The sequence below is a fragment of the Marmota monax genome, unplaced genomic scaffold (genome assembly GCF_021218885.2).
Source record: "Marmota monax isolate L192 unplaced genomic scaffold, Marmota_monax_Labrador192_F-V1.1 WCK01_AAM20220418_F8-fsc00080, whole genome shotgun sequence".
In the NCBI taxonomy this organism is placed as follows: Eukaryota; Metazoa; Chordata; class Mammalia; order Rodentia; family Sciuridae; genus Marmota; species Marmota monax.
This window is the reverse complement of record NW_026694750.1, coordinates 1910462-1923281: the sequence shown is the minus strand read 5'-3', so window position 1 is coordinate 1923281 and position 12820 is coordinate 1910462. Positions and strand designations below refer to the sequence as shown.

Sequence of the window (12820 nt, the reverse complement as noted above, 5' to 3'; positions counted from 1 at the left end):
CTTTGTTTAGTGTATATACCTAGAATATAGTAGACACTGATTAAATTTTTACTAAATAGATATTTTCTAGTTCATTTTATACCTGAGACTGTATTTTGACAAGAGCTGGAGGGACATTAATAGAAAAATGTTTTTCTTGGCTTTCTGAAAAAAAATCTCAACTTTTTTTAGTTTTCTACTGTTAAATTTATACCTTTAAGTCCTGTGTGTCCACCTGCCACTAATTTATTCCTCTTCTGAAATAAGAGGCAATACTGTGGTAATAGACAAGTGCATGTGCTCTGCACCCAGATAGTGGAAGTCCAGTCCCAGCTCCACAGGTTGTGTGACCTAACTGTCCCCTGCCTCTGTTCCCTCATCTACTAAGTGGGGTTGGCAACAGTACCTCCCATTCAGGGATTTATCATTTGCTATACCAGCGATCAGGGACTTTTTAAAAAAATATAGCACCACATTAGAATATATTTTAAAATGAGAGAAAATTTTATTTATTTGATGTGCTGTTTCAGATTTTTTTTTTAAATTCTGCTTCTATAATATCAACAGAATTTAGTAAGCTTTACTAAAAAGAAAAGCAAAAGCAATTTAATGAATAGAAACTGGAAAATAGCTTGATCACCAAGATAAAGTAGAGAACGGATATAATTTCTTACAGCTGTGAGATGACCATCAAATATGCTTCCTTTGCTCTTTCAGTACCTTGGACGCAGCATGAGTTTGAGTTGGCCCAGTGGGCCTTCCGGAAGTGGAAGTCTCACCAGTTTACTTCCTTAAGGGACTTACTCTGGGGCAATGCCGTCTACCTTAAGGAGGCCAATGCCATCAGTGTGGAATTGAAGAAGAAGGTATGCAGGGTGGCAGGAACACTGTCGTCTGGAGGCAGAGCTGAGCCTGTGTGTGTTCATTTGGACATCACCTTGAACTAACCTTACCTTTGGGGGGAGCTCAGCTTCTTTCTGCATTCCTTTGTTTAGTGTATATACCTAGAATATAGTAGACACTGATTTAATTTTTACTAAATAAAATTTCATAGAAATAGATATTTTCTAGTTCATTTTATACCTGAGACTGTATTTTTGACAAGAGCTGGAGAGACATTAATAGAAAAATGTTTTTCTTGGCTTTCTGAAAAAAAATCTCAACTTTTTTTAGTTTTCTGCCTTTAAATTTGGACCTTTAAGTCCTGTATGTCCACCTGCCACTAATTTATTCCTCTTCTGAGATAAGAGGCAATACTGTGTAGTAGACAAGTGCATGTGCTCTGCACCCAGATAGTGTAAGTCCAGTCCCAGCTCCACAGGTTGTGTGACCTAACTGTCCCCTGCCTCTGTTCCCTCATCTACTAAGTGGGATTGGCAGCAGTACCTGCCATTTGGGGATTTGTGAGGGAATCAAAGAATGGATGCATATCAAGCACTAAAAGTCATGCCTGAACATGGTAAAAGATGTTCTTGTAATTATTACCAAAATTTTACACCAAATCTTAGATTTATCCTTATGTATGTCCCACTGTTTAATAGTCTCTTGTCTGGTAAGATTATAGCCAAAGACCACATTAAACATTAGGAAGGCACATAGATGGCCTGTCTTTGGTAAAAGTCATTGTCTGCCTCTAGGGCTCTATTCTGCTTCTGCAAACTGTGATATCATTTTTTTCTCAATCTTGGAAGCCCTACTCATTTTATAATTACTTATTAACCACTGTTCTCCTTAAGTAGACTAACTAAAGGCAGGAATTCCCTCCCTACCCTTATTTCAATGTCTAGCATTCATTAGTATTTATTGGTGAAAATACAGGGTGGTAACAAGAAATAAATTACATACCAGTTGTGGTGATAAATGCCTATAATTATATATATACCAGTTGTGGTGATAAATGCCTATAATCCCAGCTATTCAGAGGCTGAGGTTCTACTCATGAGGATGGAAAGTTCAAGGCCAGCCTCTGACTTAGTGAGACCCTCAACAACTTAGTGAGACCCTATCTCAAAAAATAAAAGGGCCAGGGATGTAGTTCAGTGGTGAAGTGCTCTGGGTTCAATCTCTGGTACCAAATAAATAAACAAATAGGGGCTAGCTCAGTGGTAGAGCACTTGCCTAGCATGTCTGAGGCTTTGGGTTCAATCCCCAGAACTGCAGAAATAAAGTGCGGTAGGTGCTTTTCTTTCATCATACCATTGTGTATGTGTGTGCTACCTCAGCTTCCCAAGGTACTGGGATTACAGGTCTTTGCCACAGCACCTGGCTGCCATAGTAAATACTTCTCAGAGTAGTAGTCATATAGTCTTCTGAATTTAAAATTGGAATACCTTGATGTGTTCCATCAGCTCTTGTTAGTGAAGGACTGGATGTATTCTTGGTCCACCTTTTGGTCTCTGTATAAGTTCCACAGAAGTCCTCATTTAATCAAGCGAAGTAGACTTACTGCAACCTTAGTTTATATTTGCAAGGCTGGGGAAACAAACTTTGTAAATAGGCTCATTTGAAACTAGGATTATTTCCTGTGTTTAACATACAGGCAGCTTTTTCTTCTTCTTCTTTTTCTTTTGCCGATAGTCCATAGCACATACTACAGGTTTCACCTTTTTCCCATGGAGTATAATTATATTGTCTTGTCTCTGAAGTTTACCTGCTGAAATGTAATGGTTTTCACATTTGTCCATGGTTTATTCTTTCCATTCAGGTACAATTTCAGTTTGTTCTGCTGACTGACACACTGTATTCCCCTTTGCCTCCCGAATTACTTCCCACTGAAGTGGATAAAACTCACGAGGAGAGACCTTTTCCTCGTACAGTGGTGGCAGTAGAAGTTCAGGATCTGAAGAATGGAGCAACACATTATTGGTCTTTGGAGAAACTCAAGTATGCACACACTCAAAAGCTGCTTATTTTATTTAGGGAATAATAATTGCTCAAGTGGACTCCCTCATGTTTTCATTTGAGGATGTGGTTGCTTTCTTTCCTGTGCTTTCCAAATGCTGTTGCTGGCCTGTGATATTGCTAACCATCCATTACCTTCTAAGTGAATGAATCATAACACTCCTCAGATATCTGATATTTAAATTTACCCTCCATAGTATCTTTTCTGTCCTGGACTTCATGGTGATGATTAATAAAAACAAAGTTATAATCTAGCTTCCTTTACATTTAATATGGTGAGATAATTCCCACTGAATGTATTTGAGATGTCACATACCACGGAACATTTCCCCTGTGATGGTTGACTCTCTGTAGGTTAGGTGGCCATTCTTGAATTTTGATGGCTTCTCTGTAGACTCAGACTTCTTAGATACTGAGGATTTTGGTTTCAGTACTTCTGGCTTTCTTTTTTTTTTTTTTTTTTTTGTGGTGCTAGGGATTGAACCCAGGGCCTTGTGCATGTAAAGCAAGTACTCTACCAATTGAGCTATATACCCAGCCCTCATTTTTTTAAAATATTTATTTAATTTTTTAGTTGTAGTTGGACACAATACCTTCATCTATTTTTATGTGGTGCTGAGGATCAAACCCAGGGCGCTCACATGCTAGGCAAGTGCTCTACCGCTGAGCCACAACCCTAGCCCTCATTTGTTTTTAATAACATTAAATTATGGGAACAGGGGCTGGGGTTGTAGCTCATGGTAGAGTGCTTGCCTAGCATGTGCGAGGCTCTGCGTTCAATCCTCAGCATCACATTAAAATAAAGGCATTGTATCCAACTACACCTAAAAAATAATATTTTTTAAAAAATTATGGGAACAGCTTTTTTAAAAAAATTTTTTTTGTTTTTTCTTTTCTTCCTTTTTTTTTTTTTGTTTTGTTTTTTGGTTTTAATATTGGAAATTGAGGAATTGAACCCAGGGGCACTTAACCCCTGAGCCACATCCCCAGCCCTTTTTATATTTTATTTAGAGACAAGATCTCAATAAGTTGCTTAGGGCATCACTAAATTGCTGATGCTGGCTTTGAACTTGCAATCCTCCTGCCTCAGCCTCCCGAGCTACTAAGATTACAGATGTGCAACACAATGCCTGGTTTTAAAACAAACTCTTGCCAGGCATGGTAGCTCATGCCTGTTAGTCCTAACCACTTGGGAGGCTGAGGTAGGAATATTGCAAGTTCCAGGCCAATCTCAGCAATTTATTTATTTATTTTTAAATTTTTTTTTAAATATTTTTTTTAGTTGTAGATGGACACAATATATTTATTTATTTTTATGTGGTGCTGAGGATCAAACCCAGTGCCTCACACATGTGAGGTAAGTGCTCAACCACTGTGCTACAACCTCAGCCCCATCTCAGCAATTTAGCGAGGTCCTAAGCAACTTAGTGAGACTCTGTCTCAATATAAAAAATAAAAAGGGCTGGGGACATACTTAGTGGTTAAGCACCCCTGGGTTCAATCCCCAGTACCAGGGGGAAAAAAAAACCTTGCATGTAAGATGCTTCCAAAACAAAAATTTAATGGAAGCTCATAATATTAACTCAGTGTCCTTCATGTTTGCTAAATAGGCAGAGGCTGGATTTGATGCGTGAGATGTATGATAGGGCGGGTGAGATGGCCTCTAATGCCCAAGATGACAGTGAAGCTACGATGACTGGCAGTGATCCATTCTATGATCGATTCCACTGGTTCAAACTTGTGGGAAGGTATGTGATGATTTTGTTGGTTTCTTTTTAAATAATGAATACTTGTATTTTAATTTAAAAATCTCAGTTGATATTACAGAAGGTTAAAAGGAAAAAAGGAATAAAAGAGCCCCATTTTATCCTCTCATAACCACCGTGTCATTTGGTATACTTCCCTTCAGCATTTTTAAACATGCATATTCTTTTGATTCTCAAACTTTTGAAAGGGTTTGACAGTCTTCTTTGGTTCTCAGCTTATTTACAAAATGTTTTGCAATTAATTAAGATAAATTGATTAAGATATATTAAGTTATATTGTGCAACTTAAAATCATTGTCTTAGCCGACTGCAATATCTTCATAATCTGAGAAGTCATAAAGCAGTTCATCTCACTTTTGTCATTGCCAAGGGCAAATTAATTGCATATCTTTGTAGTCCTCTTGAGTCTCTTTTATATATACATTATATTCAACATTTTATGAAAACAAATATTGCCTCTGTGAGTCTATATTGAGTCGTTTAGAAGTTTAGAAATTTTAAAGCAGGAAATTTATATTTTGTGCTATTTTTAGAATTAGAATTGTTTTTCAATTGCAAAAGTAGTCTGTTTTTTAAAGGAGCTATGTAAAAATCTGTTGCTGAAGTAAGAGTATTTTGTAGAAATGAAGGAAGTCTTCTCCACTCCACTCCGATAGTAGACAAGCTTATTTAAAGAGATGAATTGGCCAAAAACGTCTTACCCAAGCAAAGCACTTGCTGTTTTGGAATGTACTATTTCATCCATTTTTTTTCTTCTGTTTCAAGAACATGTTAGCATTTAAATAAACATTTAAATTCGTATTATTTCACCTTAATGTTGAGTAGCTCCTTTGAGGCCAAGATGCTGCTGGTCTTTCTGTGTGAACTGGAGAATGTAAATATTTGCTAGCACAGTATTCACCTAGGTCGCTCTACTCATGGGTTTCCTTTGCTTTTCTTATTCTAAGGATCCATCTTTGTAGAATTTTTCAACCTGCCCTTTTGTTCCCTTTCACTTGATCCAGATGATTTATGCTTATTTTATCCTTTTGCTTTTCTATTTGCTTTTATTGTGTTGATTCCCCAGTAGACTCTGTCCTGTTGGCACCTATCGCTTCTTGTTTAACCAACTATTCCTCTCTCCCTGGCTGTGTCAATCGGCGTCTTGCCTGGTGTCTAGCTCCCCCATTTTCCACGGCTGTGTGAATGAGCGCCTTGCCGACCGCACACCCTCCCCCACTTTTTCCACGGCCGATTCCGACATCACTGAGCTGGCTGACGAGCAGCAAGATGAGATGGAGGATTTTGATGATGAGGCATTCGTGGATGACACCGGCTCTGACGCAGGGACGGAGGAGGGATCAGATCTCTTCAGTGATGGGCATGACCCGTTTTACGACCGGTCCCCTTGGTTCATTTTAGTGGGAAGGTTGGTGAGGTTATTGTGAGAAAGGCAAAAAGGGACCAGCTCTTGTTATAAAGACCTCTTTGTTCAATTTTGGATAATACTGACTTAGTCAGTTTAATTCATGAATGCTCAGTCCCAGGTCTGCCAATGCTTTAAAGTCCCATAGATGCAAATCTGGCTAGAGAGCTCAGGCATTATTTGTGAGCATTCTATCTCCTTAATACAGCATACAGCAATATATGAAGACTATGTGGAGGGATGCTTATCTTAAATTCAGAACAATCATTTTGTTTTGAAGGAGGAAATCTCAAAGGAGAAAGTAAGGCTAAGAATCAAAGGTAATGAATTCACAAATGATACTGTGGACTATGCTTCCTTCTTAAAGGAATGTGACTGAGGGAGGCATATGGGGTTACATGGGAACAAACACACCAAGTCCAAGGTTAGGCTGAAGAATTTGTGGTACTACAGGAGACTAAAGTGGAACCGGGTACTGTTAGGTTCATTTTTTTGCTTAGTCTACTGAGTCCTAAAATGAATCAAGAAAACTTCATGTCTACAGTGGCTGCCTTTTTTATATCCAGTTTCACTGAATGCATCTATAGGCCTTTGGCTTCTGCTGGAATTTTACCTATCAGCTTTATAATGATGAATCTCAGAAAACTACTTGTTGACACCATCAACAAATGAATATTTGTTCATTTAGACATAAAACTGCATTATTTATCAAAACTTATGTTGAGTTCACCAAATTGAGGCATTGTCTTTAGCTCTCAGTCCGTGCATCCCTCTGTCAGTGATATAGAACTCTGTGCATAAATTCCCGACACTGGTGTCTTTTTCCACATCAAGTCTTCACGATGAAATGATAATTACAAGTTTGACAGTAGAGAAATCACTGGATTAACTAAAAAGTATGTTCCGGTTTTAAAATATAAAATTTAACTTCATGGCTGAACCCTTTACAAATAAGGGAATTGTTTCACTGTTAAGTGGTAAACACAAGTTATCTAAACATTGATGTCCAGCAAGTCTCCTGACCCCATTAGACAGAGGTGTTACCTACCAGGTGGGAGTTTCATAACTATTATAGAAGATAATGGAAAGGGAAGAAAGAAAAGCTTTTTGATAAAAACGAAAACCTCAGTTACAGGTTTGAGTCATAATATTGGACAGTCTCTGGACTTTATAATAGGGAAGGGGCATTATAAGTTGTTTCTCCATGAATAAACACAATGGGATTATATACCCATGGATATTGTTTTCTACTGGTATGTCACCTGGAACAGATACTTAGAATCTCAGAAAAGCTGATTTATACCAAAAGTGAGAAAAATGTATACAGATAATGGGATAATAATGCTTTCGTTTACTCTATGGCTCTCTGTATCCTTCAGCACATATCCATCCTATTCCAAGAGAGTTGGAAGTTAGAAACTAGTTTCTACCCATGAACTTGGCCTCAATGAACAAAGCCAGTTGCATAGCTTTAAAGCTGTTTGCTTGTGTTCTACACCACTGTACTGTGAGGAGTGGACAGTTTCAGGAGAAGTGGCCTGGTCAGGAGAAGTCTTCTCTCTACTTAATACAAGCTACTTAAATTGACCTGTTGGATTTTCACATATAAAATGAGTTGGTAGGAAAGAGTCTTGCCAGTCTTTCATCTTTCATATTGTGTTATCTATACTGGCAAAATGAATATCCTGGTTAAGATTTCTACTTAGAAGCGTTTGTATTTTTAATCAGTTGTTTAGAAAACTGAAGTCAGAATGCTACTTAATGTGGATATTAACTGGGTTAAGATATGTACATTATTTTCTTTCTAGTTTTATATTTCATATCAGATATAAAATATAAGTGTAAGGCAGTCAACTCTTAATTTGATTTTTATGTAAATATTTGTGATACTATGGCTCAGGAATTGACTTTACATTTGTTTGAGTTTCCAGATTCTTAGACCTAACTTTGCCTTGCCAGAAAGAGACAGGGGGACGTGGGGTGTTGCACACTGGTAGAACATATTCTTACCACCAAAAAAAAAAAAAAAAGGAAAAGACTGGGAGGTGGGGTGTGTGTGTGTGTGTGTGTGTGTGTGTGTGTGAAAATCAGTCAGTAAAATGAAGGATAGCTCTCATTTTTGCCTTCAGTTATTCTCCTCTGCAAAGAAAATGTATAACAGTGTTGTTTAGTAGTCATTGGATGTGTAAGAGGAGTACCTTTTTTCCTGTTTTTGTGATTCATAGGATCAGTTTTCCCCTGTTGGCACATAATTATAAATACAATTCACTTCTGAAAATTTTCATTTTTCTAACTGCTCTAGGTGGCACATGCCTGTAAGCCCAGTGGCTTGGGAGGCTGAGGCAGGAGGATTGTGAGTTCAAAGTCAGCCTCAATGAGGAGCTAAGTAACTCAGTGAGACCCTTTTTCTAAATAAAATATAGAAAAGGGCTGGGGATGTGGCTCAGTGGCTAAGTGCCTGAGTTCAATCCCTGGTTACCGCTCCCCCCCCAAAAAAAAAATCCATTTTCTTATGAAATTCCATTTATAGATTTGTTTCTGGGCTGTGGCTACCTCTGATGAATCTTTATATCAAAATTAAAAGAGCTTGTCCCTTTAGCTATTCTCTTGGCATGCTGGGATGTTACGAACCATCCATCATAACTTGGGATGAAATACAAAATATGTAAGCTAGTCTTCCGGGTTGAAAATGGGCAAAGATGATTATTCTGTGGCCTCTCTAAGTACCTAACAAACATTCTTTCTGTATCACCATAATTATACTGATTTTTCTTATCTTTATGTTGACAAATTTGTTTCTATTTTCGATGTAACTTCACAGAACTTTCTCGTAATACATCTTTTATAACTTCTCTCCTCCCTGTTCTTCAGTCTGCTAGGTCAAAGTATAAGGACTTTCAGAAAAGCAGAGTAATTATAAAAATTCCAGTTTAAAAAACTTGAAAGGAGAAGTTTTATACAGCACTGATTTGGGCTATGGGTTGTGTCCTGTTAACATGACAAGGGCTGTTAGTGAGTGTGCATTTCCGTGTCAGAACTGATGCCCATGCTCCTATCACAGAATTATAGATTCTCTTTTCTGAAAAGGAATATCTACAATAATGCCTTCAGTGCTTCCACATTTGGAATAGCCATTGCCATAGGCACGAAGGAAATTCTGCTCTTTAATGTGAGCTCCAATCTTACTTTATTGTGATGTGTCCATAAAATACAATTAGCTATACTAAAAAACGGTGGCCCCTGTTTTGAATAGCTATGTTTAAGGTGACAGATTAAGTATGGTTAGGGATCAAACATGTTATATATAGTTAATATCCATCATAAATTCGGTTTTGAAAAAATTAACCCAATATGAAGTTGAATTGCTTTGCCTCTCTGCCTCTTGAGAGTTCTCATTTTTCTGAGAAACCTTCCACTTCTACTTAAAGGTAGATGACATATCACTTTGCTGTTCTTTTATATATGTAGATAGATGTTCACTCACTAGATACTTATTGAGTGTATTTACCTTATGCCCAGCCCTCTTCAGACAGTAGTAAGCAAAACAAATGGTTCCTGTCATCACAGACTTAGAGTCTGGTAGGTGATAGAGACACTTAAGCAATCACACAAATATACATTTTACCAGTGATTAAAGAATTGTGTGTGTTGCTCAGATCATATAACATCGGGGTCCTGTTATAAAAAACAAACAAACAAACAAAAAAAACGGTGTTTAAAATAAGACCCAAAGATGTTAAGTCAAAGGCACGAGGTGGGCAGTGAGTGCAGAGCGGCCTCCAGTTGGCCCCACCTGGCATGTGTGTAGTGGCTCTTAATGTCCTCCATGTTGGAAATGCCATCAAGAGAGGAAGTTGTTATGTATGGTGATTCAGAAGTGAGAGGATCCGTTTGGTTCCATATGCCAAATTCTTAGTCTTCTAGACTCTCCTAGTAGTTGGTGCTTGATGGTCTTGTTTGTAATCCTTTTTAGATGCATTTTCATTCCTAAATTTATGCATAGCAAAGCTTTAACCTTCTATCTCAGCATTGCCCCCTCTCCTGCTTTGGAGCAGACTGAAAGGGAAGTAGACATCATGATCTGATTTAATGTTCATTTGCAGTTATTTTTGTTTTCTTTCATATTTCATTTATATTCTTAAACTTTAATTAACATTTGTTTTTCTGTTATGTTGTCTGTTTTCATTATTTTGAGTTGAAATCCCAAGTATCTGTCCACTCCTTCATCCTTCTAGCTTTGTTGTAAAAACAGAGCAGGAAAAGCAGCAGACAGGCACATGTGTGTCACGTTCCATTGTGTTTGGTTTCCTGATGCAAATGTTTATTCTTCGTCTTTTGTCTTATGTTCAAAGAGCAGCATATACCAAGTGGGAAGACAGGAGTAACTATAGGAACTAGATTCTATTTCCCTTCTACTGATTAGAAAGAACACTCAGTTTTTATTGCCTTTTTTTAAAAATCAATAGCTACAAAATAAAGAGAAGAAAAAAAAAGAGTGGTGATGTGACAGAATTGGCTAGTTTGTTTGAAATATAAAGTGTTAGATCTGTAATTCACCTTTTATTTATGCATTTCTGACTTAGGTTTTGGACTCTAGGAGTAAAAGCAAACCCTGTAGGAACGAGCTTTATGCTTCTCCCCTTAGCATGTATCTTGATGCCCATGCAGTCTATAAGCTTGCTACTCAGAAATTTCTGGCTGCACAGTCTTTGCCCACATGTGTCTGCCTCTCTTATCTTGTCAGTCACCTTACCTGAAGATAAAAGAGTCCTTAGAATAAACTAAAGACCCATAATACTGAGATTTGAAATTTATTTTAGTTATTAATCATATTTCAGTCACATTTCCCTGGTTTTTGTTTCCTGATTTCTGTTTTCTCTATCGGGAAACCTTAGAACTCTTGGTAATTCCTTATGTTTAAAGGTTTAATTTCTTTAATGGGATTCTCACCCCACCAGCAGTATTCACAGAGCAGTATCTTGGAAGTCTACTTCCAATTGCTACTCTTCTACCTACAGTGTAGTTCTTACAGAGAGTAATTTGAACTAGATTGGTTTTTGTCAGCACTTTGTCCAGTGTTTGAAATTTTTTCACGTGTCATCAGGGCTAAAAAGGCAGCTGGAGGCAGTTTGAGAGGATAGAACCAAGAAATGATCTTAAGATAAGGTGCAGAAGCCAGCTCAGGTTCAGGAAGCTACTCTCACTGAGGCTGAAAGCCAGCCTCTCCCTCTGTAGGATGCTCTGATGTTTGTTTCCTGGTGTCTGTCTCTAGGGCATTTGTATACCTGAGCAATCTGCTGTATCCCGTGCCCCTGATTCACAGGGTGGCCATCGTCAGTGAGAAGGGAGAAGTGCGGGGATTTCTGCGCGTGGCTGTACAGGCCATTGCAGGTAGGTCACCAACTCTGCAGTAAAGGCTGTGAGTTCTTGCCTGGAGACAAAGGTGGCTCTATATGGGCCTTGCTTCAGTCAAACCCAAATAGTGATATGTTTATCCATTATGAAGGCCTTTCTTACTTCCTTTCTAGCTCTTGTCCCCACATATCATAAATAGATTTTGTGGGCTAGGGTTGTGGCTTAGCGGTAGAGTGCTCGCCTAGCACGAGCAAGGTCCTGGGTTCAATTCTTAGCATCACATAAAAATAAATAAATAAAATAAAGGTATTGTGTTCAACTACAACTAAAAAATAAATATAAAAAAATAGATTTTGTTTTGTCTGGTCTACTACTACTTTGGAATATTGGCGTAAAAAGATTTCCTTTAACTTGAAGATAAGCTCTTGGAATGACTTTAAGTTATTGACATTTTAAATAATGTATCTTAATGTATGTTCAGAAGTGATGAAAGAGTTTTAGAACTTTTTCTTACCTAAATTTTCTTTCAGGATACTTCTAGTAGACATTTCTTTGGCTGCTATTTTGCAGCACATGGACCACTTTTCACTTATCCAGCTGACATTCTGAGGAAAGAATGTGGCCCTTTCCTGTATTTTTCTGTCTTAACTTCCAAATGCTTTGCCCTAGTGACTGTCACTTCAGTCTTTTTCCCATGGAAACCTATCACACAATCACCAATATTGAGTTTGTAGAGGTCTCCTCCACAAGTGCAGTATAATATTTTCAAATATTTGTTTTGTGTTATTCAACACAATCTTGCCAACATGGGAAAGGCTTAGTATTTCTAAGTGTGATATTTAAACCATCTCAGTGATAAAACTGATTCTTTACTAAGTAGTCTCACTTGAGCTAAGTGTGGTAAATCTACATGAGTCAAGTTGGAAACAGCCAATGTCATTTTATTATTTTAGAGTCATTTGTCCTTATGCAAAAGGACTGTCTTGTTTGTTTTATAATCCAGTAGGAGTTACATCTCCTCTCCCCATGTATTGTCTCATTTGATCCTTGCTGATGTTTTTCCACTTAGCGGATGAAGAAGCTCCCGATTATGGCTCTGGAATTCGACAATCTGGAACAGCTAAAATATCTTTTGATAACGAGTACTTTAATCAGGTGAGAAACCTTTGGTAAGCAGAAACACCTTGAGGGAAGAGAGGAAGTAGATGATTTTATCAGGAAAATGTCCCGCATTGGAGACCAGTTTTCCTGCCTAGAACTAAAAGTATAGGAGGCTGATTACCCCTGAGTTGCTCAGTAGTATATGGCTATGTCAAACAACTGCAGAGACCCGGCGTTTGTATTACTGTAGTGTTGCCTTTTCTTAGACAGTTCTTAATCCATATAGTTTTCCAGTGATTATTTGTTGGGTATA

At 37.8% G+C, this 12820-nt stretch overlaps 1 protein-coding gene across 8 annotated transcripts in view; it reads left to right on the top strand.

Annotated features, from left to right (window-relative positions):
* Kif1b (kinesin family member 1B) overlaps positions 1-12820 on the top strand; it is a 148738-nt gene that overhangs the window by 97172 nt on the left and 38746 nt on the right. For 5 of the 8 annotated variants that reach the window (XM_046424839.2, XM_046424837.2, XM_058572669.1 and 2 more), the window contains 6 exons: positions 697-845; positions 2684-2862; positions 4491-4628; positions 5806-6054; positions 11324-11442; positions 12476-12561. In XM_046424839.2, coding sequence (XP_046280795.1) covers positions 697-845; positions 2684-2862; positions 4491-4628; positions 5806-6054; positions 11324-11442; positions 12476-12561 — 920 coding nt within the window. The remainder of the gene's footprint in view (positions 1-696; positions 846-2683; positions 2863-4490; positions 4629-5805; positions 6055-11323; positions 11443-12475; positions 12562-12820) is intronic. The other 3 variants (XM_046424841.2, XM_058572671.1, XM_058572670.1) reach the window with 1 other exon arrangement.